Source organism: Mercenaria mercenaria, chromosome 10 (genome assembly GCF_021730395.1).
Source record: "Mercenaria mercenaria strain notata chromosome 10, MADL_Memer_1, whole genome shotgun sequence".
NCBI lineage: Eukaryota > Metazoa > Mollusca > Bivalvia > Venerida > Veneridae > Mercenaria > Mercenaria mercenaria.
This window is the reverse complement of record NC_069370.1, coordinates 17,958,755-17,983,326: the sequence shown is the minus strand read 5'-3', so window position 1 is coordinate 17,983,326 and position 24,572 is coordinate 17,958,755. Positions and strand designations below refer to the sequence as shown.

General features: G+C 31.0%; 1 protein-coding gene across 1 annotated transcript; it reads left to right on the top strand.

Moving 5' to 3' along the window:
* Window positions 1-18,018: 18,018 nt before the first annotated feature.
* Window positions 18,019-21,960, top strand: LOC128559801 (uncharacterized protein DDB_G0274171-like). Its single transcript, XM_053552377.1, has 3 exons — window positions 18,019-18,062; window positions 18,749-18,838; window positions 21,338-21,960. The coding sequence occupies exons 1-3, from the start codon at window positions 18,032-18,034 to the stop codon at window positions 21,439-21,441; spliced, it is 225 nt and encodes a 74-aa protein (XP_053408352.1). The 5' UTR covers window positions 18,019-18,031; the 3' UTR covers window positions 21,442-21,960.
* The last annotated feature ends 2,612 nt before the right edge of the window (window positions 21,961-24,572 follow it).

The window sequence follows — 24,572 nt, the reverse complement described above, 5'->3', positions numbered from 1 at the left end:
ATTTTGTATATTTCCTAAAAACGAAGTAAACCTTATCCAAAAAATTGAGGTATTGATTTTTGTAAAAAAAAATAAAGTCAATATGTCAGCCCTTTTTCAAATAATACAGATTTTTTTTCTGGATTCTTGAAAAAGTTGTTTAATTTGATACAATGTCTTTTCCCGGGCATTATCTACTTGCTCCAAAAAGGTTCCGTTTTTTACAATGATACTGATTAAAATATTTTTGAAATGAAATTTTTTCCCAAATTCAATTTAAAAAATTTCGTTTTTAGCGGCGGCTTAAACTCAAGAGATGGGAAAAACTTAGATTTATTCTTGGGGCTTTTTTTGAAGGCATTTTAAATTGATGATGAATCTTTGTTTTTTTTTTTTTTTTTTTTTTTTTTTGCAAAATATTTTTTAAAAAGGTTGAAATTCCCTTTTTTAAAACGGAAACAAACGAAAGGTAAAAATTCTCACGAATTCGTTTTATTGATCTTTGTAGAAGTAATATATTTTTATTATCAATGGAAGGTAGGGAAAGAGATTTTCCCGCTAGAATGACTTATAGGGAAAATTCTATATTGATCTACTATGTAAGTGCGAACCCTTAAAAAAAAGTAATGTTTCATGTAATTAAAACGATCAAATTGTTCTCAGGGGCCATAGTGCTCTTTTTGGGAAACTGAACTGTGTTAAAAATGGTTTAACCAAGATCTAAAAAAACGAGAAAACTTAAAAACCCCAAACTCTACCCGAAGGGTTTGATGATTTTAATTAGGATTTTAAGAAAAAATTTTCGACTCAAATATGTACAATTTATCAATCAACCTATTGGGAATTATTTACCGAAAAAATTAAAAGTTTTTTAAAAAATGCTTTTTACTCAAATTTTTTCCCGGGAGAGCCGCACAAAATACAAAAATTTAAATGTTTAAACCATGGTTTGGGCCGAAATTTACCAAGCCGAACCCTTTTCATGAAGCCAAATACATATAAACTTAAAAATTCCAGAAAACAATTTTCAAATAAAAAAATGTGAAAAAAGGTATAAACGTGTAATGAATTATTACATTAAAAAAATGTAAGCATGACAATACTAAAAAATTTATTGAAAAGCAATCAAAAAACCCTAAACTACTGGAATTTTTTAAAAAAGGGTTAAGCCAAACAAATCGAACATCCCCCGTCAATTAAGATTTTATGAACCTTTAAGAAAAATTAAATAGTACCAAAAATTGATGACCAAGATAAAAAATTTTTGATAAAATTTTTTAATTTAATTAAAACCCTATTCATTAAAAAAAAAGAAATAAAAACCCAGTTTTCTAAAATGTATTTAAATCAAAAGGAAAGCTTTCAAGTAAGATAAAATACAAAAAACGTATTTTTTTTTACCAATCATAAACAGTTTTAATTTTTAATAGATTCTGGCCAATTTCCTTTGTTTGGTGGGGTGGTTTAAATGTCAAAAAACAAGGTTTCCCAAATACTTTATTTGGAAATTTTTTTTTTTTTTTTTTACAATACTATCCGTCTTGGGAAAATTTTTTTTAAAGTGTTTTTAAAACGGGGTTCCCAACTTTTGGATAATTAAAAAAATGAATTTGGGTTTAAAGTGGCAATTGTTTGTTTTTTTTTCATTTTAAAGAAAATTAAATAGGTAAACCTTTTTGTGGATTCAAATTATTTTTCAAAGCTTGTAAAATCGGGATTCGGTTTATGGCATAAACTCCCCAACTTTTCTTAATGGTAAAATTTTTCCAAATTCAAATAACTGTAAAATGATATTAAAGTCTTGGGGGTCCCCTAGGTGTGCTCACCATTTTTCTTGGGAAATCGGGGTACGTCAAGGGGAGAATTTGAGTCGATTTTGTTCTCCATATATCTAAATGATCTCCAAACATACCAAAATAAAACGGTGCCAATGGGTAGAATTGAAATGTTACGGTAATAAAAACGTGGCTAAAATTTTTTAATTCTTAGGCTGATGACACTATAATAATTTAATTTGCAGAAGATTTTCAAAATTGTTTAACCATTTAATTTATTGCTTGAATGGAAACTAAGTAAATTTTGTAAAACCAAAATTTTAGTTATCTTTGGTAGTAGGAATGCGAGAGATAGATTTAATTTTTACTTTGGGTGACGAACCGATCGTGTCGTTGATTCTTATCATTATCTTGGTAGGGACGTTTACCAGAAAGGGGTCTTTTTTTAACTTGTCGAAAATTTGACACAAAACCCCGTAAGGCACCACTTGTTTATTCTAGATGTAGTAATCCCGATTCCCTATTGTTCACTTAAAAGTTTGATACACAGTTGCTTCCTAATTAGGGTCAAAATTTTTTTGAATTGAAAATGAGCCTTTTGGAAAGGTTCTTTTAATTTTTAGAAGAATTTTTTGCCGAAAGAGCCCCCAAAATTATGTTGCTGGGTGGTTGGAAAAAACCGTTTCTGTCAAAATTAAAACCGAAGATTTCTTTTAGTTCGGTTTTTATTAGGAAAAAGAGTAAAAATCCCCTTTCTCTATCTCCTTATCAATATATGCTTAATAACTTGGACCAAAATTTTAAAATAAATAAACAAAAAAAAAGCATACTAAATTCGGTGGGCGACCTGACTTTTGGGTAAATCAAAAAAGCTTTTAAATAAAAGTATCACTTTATTAAGATTTTAATTGATCAATAAAAAACAGAAAATGGTATGTCAGATGTAATTTCAAAAAAGGAAAAAGTTTTTAATGTTTTTCAATCTTTTGGCTATAAAAAAATTTTTAACATTTAAAACGAAGGGACAATTTTTGAAGTTTAGAACTTGTATACCGAATTCCGTCAGAAACAGGTGTTATGATGGCCCGTTTTTCTTACAAAAATCTGCCTCTTTGTCAAGGGCTTCCCGGAACAGAGAGCCATTACATTTTAAAAGTAGTTATTTAAAAACCAAAGGAATGAATCCTTAATAATCATAACTTGCGTCAAAAAACGATATTGCATTGCAAAATTAGGGAGCTCGATAAATGAGGGGATCTAGAAAACCTTGCAAATTCATTCGTGCTGTTTTGGCAATATTCTGTGTATTTTCAGAATTAAAAAAATCTTTAAAAATTGCTATTGCACTTACCGAAACAGCCGTGTAATAACCCAAAATAAAAATTAAATCACAAGCAATGATTCATCATGACGTTTTCATTATTAGGGCTTTTCTTTAAATACAAAATTTAAATGTCTTTCATCAATTATCGTCAATTCGTTTTATGAAAAATAGCGTAAAAATTTTTTAAAAACTTATTGACTTGCCCCATTTTTTTTTTTGAAAAAAAAAATAGCCCAAAATGTAAACATAATGTATATGTATTTTTTTATTCAAGTAATTCATGCATGTAATTGAAAAAAATCATCTTATTGAAAAAATGCCCATCTCAAATGTATTTTGGATGTTGAAACTTCAATTGCTTGCTGCAAAAAAACCCCAAATCTTTTTTTGTTTTTTTTTTTTAAAAAATTAAAAAGGGGAAGCCATTTTATGAAAATTTTAATAATTGAATATTTTTTCAGAGAAACAATGTTTCCCCCCCACCCTGTATAAAATTTTTGATCATGTAGGACATTAAAAAGTTGAATTTGATTTGTTTAAAAACTTGTGCATTTATCTATTGTTTATACTGATATTTAATGTTATGAATAACTTTATTAGAAAATCCCATATTGTATATGTAAATATATACTTGGGTTGTAATAAAGAAAATCTGTCTGTCTGTTGTTGTTGTCGTAACGTGATAAAAATTAAGGCAAAAGCACTTATTTGAAAAAAGGGTTTAAAAAAAACATTTGTTTTGATTTCCCCCGCTTAAAAATAAAAAAGAAATAATATGCGAATTATGTATTTCACTTGGCACTTATGACTGGTGCACGCTTTGGTGGGAACTATTACATACAATGATAATTTTTTTTAATGAAAATTAAGCCCTAAACTAAATTTAATAAATAAGGGCTTTTGTGTAAAAAATTTGTTATAGCTTTTTCGGTTATTACCTTTTAAAAAGTATCTGCTTAAAAAGGAAAATACCCTTGTTTGTTTTGTTGTTTTAACGTCGCCCCAACGCAGGTAACTTCCAAACTTTTGGTGGGGGAAAATAAAAGCCCCCGGGTGCCCTCCGTGATTATTTATCTGGGCACCGGGGTAGAACCCGACCTTCCGTAAGCCGCTGGATGACTTTACTGAAGAACCCAAACCCCGGGAGGCTCGAACCCACTCGGTGATGAATACGGGCCAAAAACCACTGGGCCCAGGGAGGTTTCCAGAAAAAGCCTTGTACCCTTTATGTCAAAAAAAATTTTGAAAATTTTATCAAACTTTTTTTCCTTTAACTTGCGACGGGGGGGGGGGGGCCCTTTTGGTTTCCCCAATTCCCACCAGTTCTGCTACAGAAAAATCTAATCACAATTATTCCATAAAAAAAAGTGCGATTTGTTTAGAAAAAAAAAGCTTTTAAGCTACAAACTTCTAGGGATTCAAGCCCCTGACCCCGAGAATATTTTTTGTACTAACTAATTTCGGCATAAAGTTATTAGGTGTTAGGTAATATTTCATTTTTTGAGGGGTTTTTAAAAAATAAAATTCCCAAACGTGGTTTATCTAAAATCCCCGGTTTTGGTTTTTTGCGTAAGAATATTCATGAAGGCCGTAGGCTTGAGTGTTATATTGTTTCGCATAAGAACGAAAAAATGGGTTTATTTCGTTAAATCACACTTGGGAATTATTTTTTCTTCTAAAGGGACACAGTAGTTAACAGTCTTAAAAAAAAAATGGAAACTTTTTACGATGTCCTATGCACCGGTGGGGGGACTCTTTGCAGAAGTGGTTATTGCAGAATAACCGAGATTGATTTTGCTTAATGTATGTGGGTTTATTGTGGTCGGTTGAATAAATGGTATAAGAAGGGCACAAAATGGTAATCATTTGCACGCGAATTAGTACTTGTAATGGTAGTTTTTTTTTAAAGTTTGTTTTAAAAAAATATCCCTCGCCTCTACTTCCATGTCTAAATTTAAAAAATTTTAAAGGGGACAGGCCCACTTTATGTAACGATTTCATCCCAAATACCATGGTTGTGTTCACTTATTTTCCAGACGGGCAGTGCGTCCGTTGCCGACGGGGAAACTGTTTTTCCTAAAAAAAATTTTCTAGTAATTCTTATTTATTATAAAAGCATCTTTTTATCCCATCCTTGAAATAATTTCATTTTTTTCTTTTTTTCCCCCTTTTTTTTTGAAGATGCGCCCCCCCCCTCCGCGTGTTACATATATTCCACAGGGGCCGTGCTGTCATGTCTCCCGACCAGGAATGAAAACCCCAAAGAAATATTTAGTAATTTTTATATTTAGAAGCATCTTTTTCTACCATCGTTGCAAAAATTTCATTTTTTTCTTTTTTTCCCCCAAAAATTATTTTTGAATAAATATTGATTAATATTTTCCGGAAGTACGTTTTTCTTTAATTAAACAAGGGCCCAAGTATTTGTCGTTGAATAAAATCTTTTTTTGAATTTCAGATGCAAAAGGGTTTATCAAGAGGCGAAATGACCCACACTGATTTTTTCACCGACAAATAGGGTTGAGATATATATTTCTTCAAAACCGATTTCAAGGATAACATCTCATCCTTGATGACAGCGAAAATATTTGTTTTTGTGTTGTTTTTTTTTTCCCAGTGCACGCAGTCCCGGGTTGCACTTTGAGAAATTTGGCGAAATATTTGTAACGTACTTACGGAAATTTTGTTTAGAAATATTCAAACCGATCGATTCATTTTCTTTAAAACAAAAAAAGATGAAACATTTGAATTATTATAAAAAAATTCACTGTTTAAATTTACAATTATTACGCCATGGGTCAAAAGGGCCCATAGCAGCGCGCTGTAAAAAAACGATTGAAAATGGGAAATTTTTAAGAATGCCGTAAGGTGTATTAAAGCCCCTTGGTAACGTGTTAGAATCGAAATAATATATCTCATTTGTGTTTTGTTTTGAATCAAATATTGTTTGTTTTCAGTGCGTATTTTAAATCATCGGGCTGCGCCCTCTTTGTTTTAATTTTGGGCATTGAATCAAAAAATGATTTATTCAGCGACAAAAAAAAAAATTGAGATTATTATTTTTAAATATATCTCTCCAGTGTTTTGTGTTGAATAAAAATCATGTTTGGAGTTCAGGCAAGGAATTAGGCCTATATCACGCGGGCGCAGCCCGAGTGAAATAATAATACGCATCTGAACAACTAACAATGATTTTGTTGTAAAATAATACACAGTTGCCTCAAATAGTTGACATTTACAAAGAAAAATAAACACGTCATCAAACAGGGGTGCGATGGTACTTTTACCAGTATTAGATGAACCTTACTGCCAAATATTGAAAAATAAGATTGTTTGAAATCCTGCATTTAGGCAAATGTTTGATTTTCCTAGTCATTGCTTAATGCTTATGTTGGCGTACCTTTACATACTATTTCCTACAGGAAGGCCACCTATATGTACCCGAGTAAGATGCGCAGGAGTTCCTCGAGACTGTGTTGATTCATATATTCCAGTAGGAGAGTGTTGTCCGTATCCCGAACAGGTATTTAATAGTCTTTATTTTTGAAAGTGAAAACGTTTGAAAACAAAGAATATTCATCCATGTTACAAGATAACTTAATTTTTGTTTAAATTCCTTAAAACAGAAATTTTTTAATCGATTTTTTTATTCGGAACAAAATTTATAAAAATTTTTTCTCATCTGTAGATATAGTCAAGGGGGCGACAAAGACTTTTGAAAAAAATGCTTAGGTACTTTTTAATGAAGGGTAATGTGAAAATTTTAAGACGCATACATGTGTTTTATCCATACTGAAAATTTAAAAAAATTTTTTCGCTTTTTAAGTGTCGTTTTTAAATTTTAAGTGAAAAAAATAAAGGCTATTCGAAAAAGAGATTTTGTTTTACGTATCAGTTTAAATGGAGTTATCCTAAATGCGTTTTAAAAACTTTAACAAGTTTGTTGGGGGTAAGACAAAATTTCAAAGCCGTTTTCCCCCACCCCCTATGGGGCCACCCGAAAAAAAAATTCACGCACTTTTCACTCATGGATATTTGGTATGATGTTTTCCCTGGAATTGGATATTAGGGCTAAGTCCACACTTTTATAGGCACTTTTTTATCATTTTTCATCTTGTTTTTGGGAGATAACAAGTGTCACCGCGTCGACTGTCGGCCGTTAAACTGTGGGCGAAAAAGACGATATACGCCTCCAGGGGCGTGCTGCCCAGTTTGCAGAAGACCAAAATAAGGTTTTATGGTTAAGAAATTGAATAAAAATTTAATTCAACAATGTCTTAAATTTTCCTCTCCGAATTTTAAAAAATTTAATTTTTTAAACAAAAATTCATATCTTAAATCCATATATTGGATTCGAGAAAGTTTTAGCATTAACAGTATATTGTCTATGGTGGAGGGATCTTCGCTTTTAATAAATATGCAGCGTACATGTATGTAATCAAAAATTTTTTTTTTGTGGTGTAAGCAATATTGTGATAAGGTAAAAAGTACCATGGTTAAATGTATTGGCATTATGAATTTGTAATACTGCGAAGGGAATTTTAAACTTTCGCATTTCTTTTGAAAAAAATTATAATTTTGCGCAGTTTAATAACAAAAAAAATTTTTAATGAAGAAAAATGTATTTGTTTTTTTGCGGTTTGTCCCAAAATAGTGTTTAGCTACATACATGTTGATTAAAGGGGCCCCTTACTATTTTAACCAAATGATGGTACTGTAAATCACAAAAACCTGCTCATTTTTGTTTTTCATGAACTTTTGTGAAATTTTTCTATTTTCAAATTCAAAGTGGATGTAAAATATCTTAAATTGGTTTAAAGAGATGTGGCGATATCATAGTTTCAAAATTTTTCGTTTTTGTTATTTATATCTCATTTAGGAAAGGGAAAACCCAAAATGTAATGGAGGGATACCACAGGTGTTCTGTGAAGATGATATTCCTCGAGGGAATGTTGTCGAGTATGTCAGGAAACCCAAAAGGCGGAGATATGATAAACATAGGAGTAAAGGGTTTTTTCGAAAATATTTTAAGGCTCAAAACCCCGGGTGTTAGTTTCCAACATATTAAAGTATCTATAACAAATGACATTTAAGCCCTTTGCACCCCCGAAAATTTTAGTAAAGATACTATTTTTAATTTATAAACTGAATACAAGCAATAGAAAAAGATTTGTCTTCTTGTTTCCCTTATAAAGCAAAAGTTACAAAGTGATGCTAAAAAATATTTTTAATATTATATTGCAATGCTTTTAAAAAAAAAAAACTATAATATTTTCTGAATGAAGAATTTTTAAAATACTAGTACAGGGCAAAATTAAAGTGCGGGCTAATCTTTACATTTCGTTTTCCAAATTTCCCCTCAATTACCCTCTTAAATTCGTTATGTGAGGTAACGGTACCCTTAAAACAATCATTCGATTTTTAAATCCCTTTAAGATGAACCCCTATTTTTAAAGAGTCCATGCAAGAATGCCCAAAAAAAGATGTTTTCAGATGTTGAATAAGATTAAATTTCCCAAAAGGAATGGTCATTTTAGAGAAAAAAGTAATCCTATCGGTTATACGCGGATGTAAAAATGCATTAGGGTGGTAAAGCGTTCCAACCATGGAAATACGTTAATAGGGGTTGCAGGGTTGCACGTTCCCGGTGCGGGTTTTTTGGTATCAGGTTATTTTAGTTCGAGGAGGGGGGTTTTGTTGAAATGACACATTTACAAAAGTTTCCGAAAAAAAACAAATGCTATTGTAAAGCCTATGTGTGGAAAAAAATATGTTTCGGTTGGGGATCACAAAACTTTTGGAGAACAGTCGAAACAGTTGGAATCATTGAAATTGCCAAGTTCAATCGTGTTTCCTTTTCTGGAAATATTAGTTTTTTAAAAAAATTTTTTTATGCAAAAAATTGTTTTAAAACTTATTTATGCACGATGGGCGGTTATACGTCGGGCGTAAAAATTTTTTTAGAGTAATTGTCGAAAAAATTTGTACGAAAATTTACCCCCCGAGTGTATGAAAAGTGTTAAATACGAATTTTGGGATAAATTATTAACGTGCGTTATTCTAGCAAAGAGTGGTTTTTAAAAGAGAAAAGAAAATTAGAATAATGATTTTAAAAAAGTGTAATTTCAGTTGAATATTACTATACTTAATAAAATATTGCTTTTGTGGAAAAGTTGGCAAAAAAATCGTCGGAAAAGGGGGGCGCCCGGAATGGGGTTGCTCATTAAATTTAAACAAGTTTAAAACATCGAAAATTCCTTCTAGGGGCCCTCTATATACAAATGAAATATAAAAAAATCATCTTGTAAAATTTGGTTGCAATTTTGTTTTAAAAAATTGGTCATTGTGTGGAAACCCCAAGGATTTAGTATTTGCCCTTTTTGTTATTTCGCTTTTTTGTTTTGTTTTAAATCCTACTGTAATTAATGATTTGATGCACTGTAACAGTTTACGCCCTCACAAAACGCAACCCTTTGTGGTCATTGATCTGTAATTCATGGCATTATCAGAGTATCTGTCCCAAATCTCTAGATCTTTAGCAATGTTACTTTTCCTTTCCTGGGTTTAGAATTGTTTTTCGGAGGGGTTCATTTTAAAGGGCCCTTTTAGGAAAAAAATATTCTAATGTCAGGGTTATTTCTAAGGTCTCGGAGTTTGATTTGCCCGTTGAAATGAAAATGTTTTGAGGTCAGTTTCTCAGGAAGTGTGCTTACCGAATCTAAGTGTTCTTCTTAAGAAATGAACAATTAAAAAAATCCTTTTTAATCCCAGTGGTTTTACAATGTTTTTGTTTCCTTGTTTTATTTTTATTTGTTTTTTTATTTCATTCTTTCGAAAAAATTTCAGCATTTTATCCTTTGAAATAATTTTTGTTATAAGTACCATGTAGGGCAAATGGGTATGGAAACACTCCCTTTTAAAAAAAGTTTTGAAATTTTTAAAGTAAAAGAGTAAATCAATTCCCCGGGGTGAATACCATTCCCGGGTGCAAAACCTTCTGGGAGTGCAACTCATTCCCCGGGGTGCAACACCCTTCCCGGGCGCAACACCATTCCGGATGCACCATTCCCCTGATTTTTTTTTTCACCCTTTGTGGAATTAACGCAAAAAAAATGTGGTATTTTTTCTGTATTACAGTAAGTGTATATTTCAAGCCTAGTGTCCACAATAAGACTCGTGAGGTCAGAAAAGGGTTTTGTTGTTTTTTTATTTTTTTTCCTGAGAAAATGGGGTTATGACTGTGATTACTGAGCAAAAAAAGTTTCCAAATGACCCAGGCGGAAGACGTATTTAGAAAAAAAAGCCACTGGGGAATTAAAATAGTTAACTTTGCAGAAAATTCACTTTAAAATCGCCCCGTGTTTTAAAAGTTCAAGAAAATGTAAATAAAATTTACCGTGCCCAAGGAATCCCTTACCATTTTTGTCAATAAAAAAAATAATAATTTAAAAATTGCAAAAAGAAATCTATCGAACCCGCAGCACATGGACACCTGGGGTTTTCGAAAGCAAAACAGCTGAGAATCACAATTTGCGACAAACAAGCCAGGGACAAATATGAAGAGTTTAGTTCCAGTTTAAGAAAATAAAAAATAACGGATTTTCCCTAAGTTTTGTCAGACAAGAAAAAAGAAGGATGCCCTACGGCCCCGTTTGTCTAAATGTCGTTTTGAAGATGTGTTTTAAAGTTATTGGAAAGAACAATTTGGGACGAATTTTCTAACTAAACTGTATTTTAAGAAAAAATGAGAAACTGGTTTAGGTAAACATTCGTTTCAAAGAGAAATTGCTTTTTGATGTAGCACGCGTTGAAAAAAATAGACTAAGGTGAGGGTTTGGGTTTTTATAGGTTAATGTGTACATTCAAAGGTGCGTACACTCAATGGGGAAATTAATTTGCTTGTGTTTAACAGCAATTACGTACCCAATATAATAACGTGTTCATGTTTATATTTGTTGATACAAAAAAATTTTAATGCTCTTTTTTCAACATTAATTACTAAGAATTCAGACGCTTTCTGTACGTACGTTTAAATAAGTCAGCTTGATACTTTTGTTTGAAAATGTGTTTTTTGGTTTTTCTTTTTTCTTTTTTAGGCCAGTGGTTATACGTTTTTTATCCCCGTAAAAAGGTATAATAAATTTCGGAAAAACAATTTACTTATTAACTTGCAATGTGATTTTGTAGAACTTATATATTGAATTTCAGCAAAAATCCATTCATATACATAATGTAAATGATATTTAAAAAACTTAAATTTTGGGGAGAAAAAAAAATTGAAAATTTCAGATGAAAGGGTTTTTTCGGAAATGAAACCTTTCATTGAAAAAAAGCAAAAGGTATGACCAAAAAAAAAAAAAAAAAAAAGATAAAAAAAAACTTGAAAAATGGTACCCTTCCCTGTATCGCCAATTTTTTAAAACTTTTTCTCTAAATGGGTTTTTTTGAGTTATAGCAAATGTAAGTATTTTGATAGTGTTTTGGGAAATGTGTTTTTTGGGTTTGGTCATTTATTCAGTTTTTGGAACAAAAAATTTACCGGGTTTCTTTTTTTAAAATTTGGATAATCACTGTTTTTTTAGTTGTATTTAGGTTATGAATTTTTGTTTTAAATATAGAGTAAAAAATGAAAATTTTGACATCTATATAATTTCTTTAAACTTCGACTTTAAAATTTTTAAGCGCAAAATACAAAAATTTCCTTTTTCAATTTTTTTCAATATGAGAAAAGAAATTGCTTTTTTTGTTATTTAAGGGCTGTCTATTTTTCATCTTTCATCGTTTTACTTCTATAAATAAAGCATACTAGGGCTTAAGTTGAATAAAAAGTTCTATCGTTTTTCTCTGATTTTGACGTAGGAACATGTATTTTATTATTTTTAATACCATATAAAAGGTTTTTTTTTTCAAGAATATGTTGATTTAAATTAAACTGAAAAACTTTCGCTTTTCTTCTTTTATTTTTCTGTAGATTTTTACAATTTTCCTTTACTCAATTGGGAAATTCCCCTTGGGTTTGCCATTTTTTGGTACCTTAAACTTTTGTATCGATAAATGTAATTCTTTTTCTTCAATTTCTTTAGATAAGAAATTTAAACAATATTATTGCATTTTGGGTTTATAGTATTTGTTTTTCCCAAACAAGGGTATTTGAAATAATATAGTAAATCAAAAAGGTTCATTTATTGTGTATTTGCTTTTTTGGGTTTCTAAATTTGAAAGATTCCCCCTTGCAAGTAATTTTAAAAATATTGATATTATTTCAAACCCTTTTCTATGTATTTCCGGTTTTTTTTTAAGTGGGATTGTACCCTAATGGTGAGTACAGAAGTTTTTAGGTTGTTGTTTCAAAACTTGATACATTTACCCCAAAATATAAAGAAAAATTCCCCAAAAAGAGGGGTTTCCCCTAGCGGTAATTTTGGTTTTTGCGAATAAGAGAAACGAAAATGCCAAAAGGGGTTCCCGTTTTCCAGTTAAAAAAAACTATTTCTAATCCCAATATTTTAAACTTAAATAAAAGCTTTATATTTTTCATTTTTCAGTCCTCCCGTTCTAAATTTTTGACGCGGGTTTATCTTTTTATTTTGTTGTTCCCTTTTCCCCAAAAAAGTTATAGGGCGTGTTTTAATGTTTAAATAAAAATTCATTTTGAGGGTCGGGGGGAATTAAAAATTTAAACGAAACTTAAAAAAAAGGGGGTTTAAGAATGGTTTTTTTCCAAAAGGGTAGTTTTCTTTTTTATCATGCTGGTCATTCTAACTTTAGCAAAAATTTTGGAGTTTAAATTCCTAATATATAAAAATTTGCAGGAAAATGACACCAAGTTTTTTTCTGGTTCTTGTTCAAACTAATGGTTTTTCAGTGCAAACTTAAGTGCAAAGTTTCTTAATGAAACTATCCCCGTAGGCTTTGTTTTACAATTTATTTTTAAGATGAATTGTTAAAAAGTTATCAAGTGTTACAAACAGTTTCTTTTGATTCTTCGGTTTTTGAAAAATTTGTTATTGTTGGTATTGATTGATTTTTTTGTTGTTTTGCAGATAAAAACCTAATTTTACTGTTGTTGCCTAAACCCTTTTGCCCTAATTTCCGTACTAAAATAAAATTTTTAAGGGAGAAATTGGGTCACCTTGTCTACAACCTCTTTCAAGAAGAAAAATTCAGACAGATGACCATTTTGTAAAATACATTTTTCACTTCCATTTTGAAATAAACGCATCCACTTCTTAAACAAGTTCTAAAAATGAAAGAAGTCTAATGTTTTATGTATACATGCCCAGAAGACTGAGTCGAATGCTTGTTGAAAAAAACAAAGGAGAGCAGTAAGCCAGGATATTTTGAGGTTGTTTCAAACATGTGTCATAAAAAAGTCTGATGTTTCTCCAATTATAAACCTTTTTTTCTTTAGGATAAGTTATCCAAGACCATTTGAAAGATTTGCACACTGTTGATGCTAACTTGTACAAATTCAAAAAGAATTGGGGTTCGGTTATTCTCAAAATCTTACTTTTTTGGTTTTTGGAAAAAAAGTTTTGACCCCTTATTTCTGTGTTACTGATAAATTGTTTGCGTTTTCTTTCCAGAAGAAATTTAAAAAAATTCCACAGTATTTCCATCCAAACCCCGGGGTTTTTGGTTTTTTTTTTTTTAATTATAAAAAGGGTTTTCTGAATTCTTTTATATTGTTTCCCTTTAATTTTAAAAAACATGATAAACTTAATTCCTTGGATTATTTCCAATGATATTTACAATTGTCGTTTATTTTCCTTTTAAACAATGTTATAAACCCCTTTTTTAACCTTTTTGGTAGTTTAAAAAGTCCCAGTATTAGTCAATGAATAATTATTTTTTCAATAAGTTTTTTATTGTTTGTTTGTGAAATTTTTATTTTCGGATTGAAAAAGTGTTTTTAGGGGTTTCTCCTAATTTTCATATCTACATTTTTGACCTTACCCTTACACCTTTTAAAATTTTGCCTTAATGTTTTTTAAATTCAGCTTTTTCCTTACTTATGTTATTTTTCATTTTTAAATTTGGTAAATGTTCATTGACATATTTTTATTATTTTTTTCAAGACCCTTTTTTCTTTTATTCTTTTTTTTTTCGAGAACAAGTTTTTTTAACTAAAAAAATTTTTCCTAAAATAGTTTACATTGATGTTTTTAAATGAAAAGTTTTTTGGGAAAAAATCTCGTTTGTTTATCCCCTAATTTCATTTGTTTCGTTTTAGTTGTTCATTAAAATTAAAAAACGTAAAATTTAATAATCAAAAGAATTTTTATCTTTTAAAAGGGAATTTTTAAAATTCCCGTAAAATTTTCCCCCTAGGTTTTCAAATTTCTTCAGTGTCAAAAATTATCCTTATGATCCGTCTAAAAGGGGTAAAAGTTTGAATCTTTGCAAAATTATAGCATGTCCTTTTTAAAAAGAGTCGGTTTTGATTGTTTCTTAAAGGATTCGTCTCCGCCCGTGTTTTGCTTTAAGTTTTAAAACTTAAACCCAAAAAGGTATGCCCTTCAAAGTTTTGAAGAACCGGATTTGTGGACAAAAAAACTCTTTCAGGTAAATCCTCACCCCCAAATGTAGACGAGAAAAACTTTCTTTTAAAAGTTTCCAGTATATACCGCCCTTCATAAATAATTTTTTTGAAATCATATCGTCTAAAACGCTCGGGAACTTTATAAATTCACATTATTTACCTCTTCAATGAAGGGTCACAAAAGGGTATGGTTCATAAAAGAGGTCAAAATCAAATAGATTTAAATTTGTTCCCCATAAAAATCTTTAACCACCCTTTAAAATGTTATTTAAATCGGCATGGGGCTAAACTCAGGCGGTAAATTGCAATTTAGTTGACTATGTCCTGATCAATATTTACTTGAAGGGCAAAGGTCACAAAAACAAAACTTTTCTTACCCCATTACAAAAAAAGGCTCGGGGGGATCAATCGCCATTAGTGATGGGCTAGTTTTCTCTTTTTTTAATTGTCAAGTAAAAAATATGACTTCATGTCTATGGGGGTTTTTACATCTTAACGATGTGTAAAATGGTCTAATCGTTTTGGAATTTGTGAACTTCCAAAATTTGCGTTAAACGACTAAATGAAAAATTATCAAATTTAAAAGCGATAGACACAAATTGTATCGTTTGTTTGGAAAGGTCGCGGGCGAGAAAAATATGATTTATGGGTATAAGTACTAGTACTATTATTTAAAAGAATTAATTGAAAAAAGTAATGTTTGTGGCCTAGCAGTTTATTTCAATTCGTTTGGTTTCCTTGTGGGGTTTTTTGAATTTTTTATCTATTTAAAAAAACTGGCAATTAATGAAAATTTGCAAAAAAGAAGGCACTTAAACAATAAAAATATTTTTTACAAGCCTGTTGTAATTGATGTCACGTGTTTACAACGTTCGGTAGCCTGTGGAGCTCTGCTCGGGGGAAAGGGGTCTTGTTGGTTTATAGACGGTGTAAAAATTCTTTCACATGGGACCCAAAAGAATAGTGTTGTCCCTGTAAATTAAACATTAAATAAAATGTATGACTTCGATGTAAAAATGTAAAGCTTTAATATAGGGGTGCCCTCGGTCTACTCTCTCTTTCTTCTCGACGTTATTGTATTTTGTTTCCTTGTCCATTTTGCTATATTTTCAGCTTATGTTCCCGTGGTAAACTAGAATGGTTTTTAAATTTTCCTTAACATCCCGTATATTTATGGGGTTTAAGAAAATCTTTTCAAAATAACAGCATGTCCTATCCGAATTTGATCGTTAACATTTGTTAAAATTTTTAGACCCAAAAAACTGTGTCATGCGGGTATAACTAAAAAAACTTTTCATTTTCCAAAGCCCGTATCTTTTTCTGTCAATTTGGTATTATTTTATGAATTGCCATAAAGAAAAACGTGAAAAGTGGGTTTTGTTCAGTTTGGTGTATTTTTTTCCCTTTAAAATTCGAAAAAAATAAGAAAGGGACCGTTTATACCCCAAGCTACTCACAATAACGTCTGGGACCGCCGTTAGCCAGTAGGTAGAACGTTTTTCTACGGATCGCGGGGTCGCGAGTTCGATCCCCGGGGGGGGGGTATCTTTTCCGTGACGTTTGATGAAAGTTTTTGTGTCTGAAATCTTCGTCCTCCACCCCTGATAAGTATTTTTGGGGGTTGGGGGGAGAACAGGTTTTTATGGTTCATAATCCCGGAACCTGGTTAGGTTAATGTCCGACGTTACATGACGAACTATGTTTAAAAAAAAGGCGTAACCCAAAACAAACAGTCGAAACAATTTTTGTATTTTACTTTCTCGTTTTTTTTTGTTGGGGGGATTCAATTTAGGTCTTATTTCTGTTTTCCGTTTTGTCGGGGGATGAAGACCCAAAATGCCACTACAGGTTATTTCAGGGTGGGGGGACATTGGGGGAGAACCACTGACCTTCCCTAAGCATTGAAAGGCTTCCTCATGCAGAATTCCACACTCCAATTTTGGGGTTTTTAACTCCCTAGGGGACGGGAGGTGTTATGGAAATTATTTAAAAAATGACAAAAAGTTTGGGATATAAAAAATAATTAAAAAAAATTAAACTCAATTTATTTAAACCTTTCAGCTGTGATAGTCGGGTTAAAAAATTAAATTGAAGGGTGTCCTTTAGTTTTTTCATGTATCTATTTGCTTTTTGCAAGATGAGTTGTAAAAGTTGTTAATACAAATTTTTTTATTTTTTTTGTTGTGTCCAAATTAAAAAAACCTCAAAAAGCTAATTTGATTAAAAGCACTTACAAAAAAACACAACATTAAAGAAAGCCACATTAAAAACTCAAATTTTTAAATCCATGTTTTTTTTTAGCTTGTAAAAACGTCAAAAGAAATTTTTTTATAAAATTTTTTTTTTTTAAAAGGGTTTAGATAAGAATAGAAAAAATCATAAAGGGTTCTTTCTGTTTCAACAACATAAAATATGGGTCCTCGCGACATTTATTTTGGTGGATGTCCTGTTTAAAGGAAATATGAAGGCCGTCCAAGTTACCAAAAAAATGTGTGCTGTTTTTTGCGGAGCGACAGATGTTTAAATCCAACACGCCCCCTGGGGAATGTTGTGCGGGTTTTCCCCCAACATGCCCCCACTTGTGCGCGTGTCCCGTTTACGACCAGATGTTTGAACCCCAAAAACGCCTCCGGGGGTGTTGTCCAGTTGCCCCGGTAAAAATTTCCTTTTTTTTTTTGTGTTTGTGTGTGTATGTTATAATGTGTAAAAGATATCATTAAAAATGTGTAAAAATGTTTTACTTTTGACAAAACTGAATTTTGTATAATTAATTTTGCCAAACTAAAGTTTTTTTTGACGGGTTTGGGTGTTTAAAACACTAATTTATGTACAGTAACTTTAGCTACAAAATTTATATTAAAATTTAATTAACTGGAACTTTTTTCTACGAAATTCGTTTTCAAATCATTAAAAAATCTTTTATGGTAGAATACAAAATAATAAGTTTCGTTTTTAAAGCAAAATACCATACCTTTTTCCAGCATTTCAAGATTTAAGGGGTTTTTTGATGTAAAGCAGTTTAATGATTTAAGCTTTTTAATAGAGTTTTACGGGATTAAGTTTTTTTTAAAAAAAAGACAAAAAAAAAACTTAAAATGTAATAAAAAAATTTTTTATGTGAAATTATTTTGCCCGCATTGTTTTTTGGACAAGGTAGGGTGAACATTTTATGAAACAAGATCAGTTTTTTTACATTGTAAAATTGTTCTTTAAAATTTTTAAGTGATTAATAAATCGTGGTTTTTTTAAATCTTTGAAAAAATAAAGGCCCGGTTTTTTGTTTCTGCACTTTAAGTGAGGATTAAGATATCTTTAAAAATTTTTTCCCGGAAAAAACGTGTTTTTATAAAAAGGCTCAGGGAGAGGACGGTGAAAAATTAAAGGGGGATTGTAACACATGTACATGTAACAATGGTAAGTGGCTGCACAAAAAGAGGTTGTCGTAAGTAACTATTTCTTTTATAAAAGATTTTATAAAATATAATTTCATCTTCAAAACAAAAATGTAGTTGAATTTAAAATTGTAAAAAAAAAAATACTGGAAATAGTTTGCTAGATGTTATTGTTAAAAGGTGGATAAGGGTTTTTTTAGTATTTTTAACACTTTTGGTTTTCTTTTATATAAAAAGAAGGATTTTTCCGTGTATTTTCTTCTCGTTTAAAAACGTTTGAATATGACCTACTTTTGGGTATTCCGGTTTATCCCTCATTTCGCTAAAAAGGATTCTAGATAGTATCCCTTCTGGTGTAATTCGAACGTGTTAGAACGGAAATAGATTTTAGTTTTGCGTGCTTTGTTGGCAGATAAAACAAATTAAACATGTTTAAAACCGTGTTTTTTTTGCATGAGAGATTTGACGATACACATGTCAGATGCTGCTTATATTCATCGGAAGTCCACAATTATACTAAATCGGGAGTTTACTTGCACTACTGTGTATATCGTTCAAAACACATAATGTGATTAAGGCAATAAAAAATTACGAATGACAGAACAAAGAAAAGCATAGAGTTTATAATTTCTGCGAGCCGAGTGATAACGCGAAATAATCTTTATTTGCTAGGGTAGGCATAACTTGTTCTTTCCTTTAAAGTACATGCTGTTTCAATCCGCGTTACATTTTATAGGCAAATGTGATGGTATAGAGTGTCCTCAGCTAAGACGTGCCAATCAGTATACACCCCCTGGTCAATGTTGCCCAGTATGCAGACCAATAGGTGAGATTTCAAGAAAAAGAATTTCTAAAGCTAATATAAACAATATATGAGTTTGCATACAATACTAAGGGCTAGCAGTATGAAAAGAAAGCACGTTTTAAACAATAATTATTATTGAACAGATTAAAGGTCAATTTAAGTCTCCCCTTTTTGACCTAGAGGTGTTCTATTATCTGGTTCTTTGTTACCATGGGTACATTCAAATTTACTATTCCAGATTTCCGCGAAAGCCGGTGCTAGGGGTTATGAGGGGTGTTGCACATTTCATCACCTCAGAGGGACAGACTCAGTCAAACCGAAACTGCAATGATGTTGCATACTAGTAGTTTCGTTCTGTGCTTCCAACGGATCTTTTCGAAAATGTTGATATTTCAATATTGAGTAGGCCTACATAGGCATCTGAGTTGGAATATTTTGGCTGGGTTCTAAATCTTATATGTAGATGATTGTTGAAGGAATGTATATTGCTGGTTAAACATAATCATTATATCTGTAAGAGTTTGACAATGAAATTACTTCCTGAATGCCAAAATGGTAGGCTCAGATTGTCGAATTACAATACGAAATAATGCATGCAGAAAGACACAGACTTAACAAGTCTTATTATTTGTAATTGATTATTGACTCATTCTCCAAGGATCTTCAAATATTTCATAAAGACACAGACTTAACAAGTCTTATTATTTTTAATTGATTATTGACTCATTCCCGAAGGATCTTCAGATATTTCATAAAGACACAGACTTAACAAGTCTTATTATTTTTAATTGATTATTGACTCATTCCCGAAGGATCTTCAGATATTTCATAAAGACACAGACTTAACAAGTCTTATTATTTTTAATTGATTATTGACTCATTCCCCAAGGATCTTCAAATATTTCATAAAGACATAAACTTAACAAGTCTTATTATTTTTAATTGATTATTGACTCATTCTCCAAGGATCTTCAAATATTTCATTAAGACATAAACTTAACAAGTCTTATTATTTTTAATTGATTATTGAGTCATTCCCCAGGATCTTCAAATATTTCATAAAGACATAAACTTAACAAGTCTTATTATTTTTAATTGATTATTGACTCATTCTCCAAGGATCTTCAAATATTTCATAAAGACACAGACTTAACAAGTCTTATTATTTTTAATTAATTATTGACTCATTCCTTCAAATTCTTCATTTTCGTTTGTAGATGAGAAGTACATGTGATCATAGGTAACAAACATTACGGTAAAACATATTCGTAAACTTTCGCCGAAGTTTTGGGTGTTTTATGCGTGTTTTATCTTTGTTGTAGTACTCGTATGAGATGCAAGTTCGACATAAACCTTTGACCCAGGGTTATCTTAATGCTACAACAGAATAATCGGCATTAATATATAATAATAATATATATTCAAATTTGATATATAAAATTAATTAAAATGGTTTCAAACCTACGTATTTACAACTATTGAAATGTCCAAGTAAAAGCCGTAGATCCGTATGTCCAGGAAGGCTTAAGAAAAAGCTTTATAAGATGATCAATACACAATTTCTGTTAGGGTTTCTTTTCCGATACTTTATGAATGAGTGAATTGTCTTGAAAAAATGTGTCAAGAAATGAAGTTAAAGTTGTGAATTCTATATGTGACCTTATTTAAAGATATATCACACCCAAACTCATATTTGAAAATTTAAACAGTTACTTCATAGTGTCTGTTAAATATAGAAGTAACATGTCTGTGTGTAAAATCAGTACTGCATGTTAGGTTTAAGATAGTACAACCTTATACATGTATAGTAAAGGATAGTATAAATGTAAATCACCACTGAAAATATGGAAGTTTTTTTTAACAAATGACTGTTGTACATGATACTCATCTGTGAATGTAGCTGTGCAAACACTGTAATTTTAAATATTTAGACAGGCTTTATTGAGTATATTCAGTACTTATATTTAGTTTCTAAGATGTAACTGTTTTAGTGGAAGAAACGCATTTGATATCTCTAAATTAATACTAGTCTATCATGAATTTCGAAAACAGGAATTGCAATTTTCTAGCTACATGACAAAGTTTTCTGAATACATTTGAGAAATTAAACATGTACACAATGAATCATGGATATTAAATTATGAAAGACAATTGACACTTACAGCATACCATGGGATGTATAAAATTGATGATATAGATTCTCTCAGTCGATATAATATGGTACAAAAATAAAGTAATATGTGTTGCACTTACAGTGTAGATACAACACGCAGTGCTATTGGATCGTGTAGCCCTTGTAATATGACTTTTAAAGAGTGTCGGCGCTACGAGACGTGTGGGATTTGCACTTTTTATTACCAATAATGATAAGAAAGACAAAATCAAACCGATGGTACAGTCATTGTCTTAGAAGCATACTATGCATCCAATGGATATTGTTATAAAGTTACTAGCTGTTATATTATTAACTCATTTTTTACAATGTAACTAATAACAATATTGTTTCTGTTTCTGTTTCAGGGAAGCCAGACTGCAGTAGAGTACATTGTCTACATCGGTACTGTGTTGGCCAGTATACTCCACCTGGAGAGTGTTGTCCAGTATGTCCACGTAACACATACTGATGAAACATTTCAGGAAATGTACAAGCCTTCTTTCCACGTGTTACTTTCTATTCTGAAGAAACTTTACGCCACCAAAACGCTACTTCTGTTTATGCATGTAATAAAATAGAGTTGCTGCTGTTAATGCGATCGGTCGTAAGATTGTTATTTTCCGTAGTAAATCAAAAACTCTGAAGCCTGTCGATGTGGCAGTAGTGAATCGTGATTCATTGTCAAGTGAAGTTGTTACTGTGTTAATATATCATGCATTCGTCAAGTACATCTGTATTTCAGTTTTATTTATTTCTCTCAGATGAAAGTACATGACCACATTTTTTCTTGTTCCACATTGTCATGTGACATGTTAAGTGTACGAGTGTATATGTTATAGAGAAGTTGAATCATTACATTCTTAAGTTAACCTTTTCTCCGTTTGAATTTTTGTACATTTATAAATATGAATCGTAATGCATAAATTTGTGAAGGTGTAAAAATGTATATTTCAGCTATTAGTAAATGGTTAATAAAACTTGAATCATATTATTCTGTGTTTCCGTGTTCTCTGTTACTGTGCCATTTTCAGTTAGTCTTACGTGTATTTCAAATTGCGCCATTTTTTCAGTTAGTCTAATATGAAACAAGTAGAATTTAAATGTTATGCATCAAAATCGCCGAAAACAATATCAAAAACAACTTACACATACTCTTACATATACATTTCTTGAATATAACAAAAATACAGCGAACATTGCATTCATTAGAAAAATGGTGTATAAATCCTATTCAACGCTTTATTAAACAAACAAACAAATTCTCATTTGTGACATACTCTTTGCTAAATAAGCATGACATCTCCATAATTTAGATATTTGGTAAGTACATGTTATACTAGCTGCCTATACTAGTATTGTTTTGTAGCCAATTTAGTGATTAAAAGTCTTTTGGATGATTTTAGTAGATTTGTGTAAATATTAACCGCGAAAAAGGCGTCAAGTGATTTCAGTTAAGAAGGGAAGACATATTTTATAAGAGAAATGATTTTATGGTAAATTATGAGAAATAGTAAGGGTTCGCAGGTTAGTTATCGGTTTAAAATGGTTGTATTTATTGTTCGGTTGCTTATAATGGGCTTCACCATATTTGTTTTTAAATAGAGCATTGTAATTTGGCACTTGTAATCCAGTTGTCATATGTATTCGCGAATCAAAATAGCAGCAAATGTTTCTGACTTCTTTAATAAAGTAATAATGTTCACCTATCTTATGTTTTGTGCATCATCTTAATTTTCAGCTAACCTGTCACAACCGTCACTGAAGAGAGAAGAGAATTACAAGAGATATTGTTGTGTTGTGTGTTGAGCTAGTGAGTGAAAGTCATTCATTTCCATAAATTGGTAAGACTAACTTGTTTCCCTTTTGTGATTGTATTATTATTATATATTTTAACTTTTGTAATGCTGAAGACTGTTTATGGCGATAACGAGTTAGTTTTGTATTATCGGTTAACTGGAATACTGGTCACTAGAACGGTATAGAATAATGTCGTGTAAAAGTAACGACTAAGAGTTTATTTTATCTTAAGAGTACAGCACATGTTGTGTATATTATTTGAAATAAATACATATTGTAATTTAATTAGCTCGACTAAGCATTGTTCGGTTTATGCTTGTATGTAAACTGGTGTGTTTTTCACCAGTTATGGGAACTGATTGTGACTTCACATACTTGTCCGCTGTTATGAGCTGTTACGCATTGCACGGGTTCCCAAACCCTGTATTTTCGATTGTCGAGATTATTAGATAGTTGGAGAGTCAAGCGCCGCTGTCCTATGACAACTCTTGTATAATACATATATATTTTAGTAATCATGGATATATTGTTAATTCCAGTATTCGTGAAGATATTGTTAATTCCAGTATTCATGAAAATATTGTAACTGTTTACTTGGAATAATTCTAAGTAATGTTTAGTAAATATGTGTTTATCTTTTTAGGATGGAATTATCATTCTATCACGATCAACTTTTGATGATAAGGAAAACGTCTGGGGTTACTAAGTATACCGTAGAGAACTGTACGTGCATATGTGGACTTTGTGGTGTTATGGACATATTAGAAGGTTTGGGTTTGCTTGATTATAACAGAAACTCTGAATGAACTATAATATAAGTTGTGGTGTAAGAATACTGGAAAGATTTATTAATATAATTGGAGTATAATAAACTATTATTTAAAACAGAACCCACTTCTTGACTTACTTCTTAATTTATTTATTACTGGGTAAGCCAGAAGGATACAGTTTTACTATCATTATAATGGTTTAAAGTACTGTTATTTGCAGATGTAATTCTTTATACGAAATAAAGAAGGAAAGGAATTGGTATTGTGCAGCCTACTTTCGGCAACAGGGTTTCTCTTGAATATTCCGGCCATAGTTTACATTGATCCAGAGGCTATCAAAGTGCTAGTAGGAACTTCTTCATGAAGCTAAAATATGTCGTAATATATAGAGTTTTTAATATTTTTTCGTCGTTCGAGTCCAAGGCACTTATTGATACATTTCCTTTTTAAAGTTACATTTCATTTTTTTGTGTTGCTACAAAGACATATCATACTTATTCTAATTAACATAGATCCATTTTTTTCACAAATAAGATTATGTCAATTTTTGATAGGAAATAAACGCATATTATATTTAATACTCCTCTGTTTGACATGGTGTATTGTTTAACGTTTTGCTCTCCTGTGAAGTTTAAGCACAAGTTGTTAGTGTCATAAAGTTTATGGCAATTTTACTAGTATATTTACAAAGCATTGCCAACAAATAAATCAATCTAAAGATATTGCCAATTGTATGTGAAAAAGGTACAAAATGATTAATTACAGAATAATCAAGCCACACCTCCTCCTACCCCCACCCCCGTGTCAACCAGCCAATTTTCAATCAAATCTTACAAATGTTTTCGGCGTTAGCTGAATAACATGGGTTTTGACCTAGATTCTGTAGTAATGGGGACACGGAACAGGTGCGCGCTGAGAAGACAAACCATTTATTAAGTCTTAAATGACATTGTATTATCAGAAGGCACATATTAAATGGAACATATTTAGTAGTTTTGTTACCCTAAACTAAAATGATATATTCTAATTTAAA

Coding starts and splice junctions, on each gene's coding strand:
- LOC128559801 (XM_053552377.1), top strand. CDS start 18,032: ATGGTAAGTGGCTGCACAAAAAGAGGTTGTC. Junction 18,063..18,748: donor CTGCACAAAAAGAGGTTGTC/GTAAGTAACTAT, acceptor TACATTTTATAG/GCAAATGTGATGGTATAGAG. Junction 18,839..21,337: donor CCCAGTATGCAGACCAATAG/GTGAGATTTCAA, acceptor TTTCTGTTTCAG/GGAAGCCAGACTGCAGTAGA.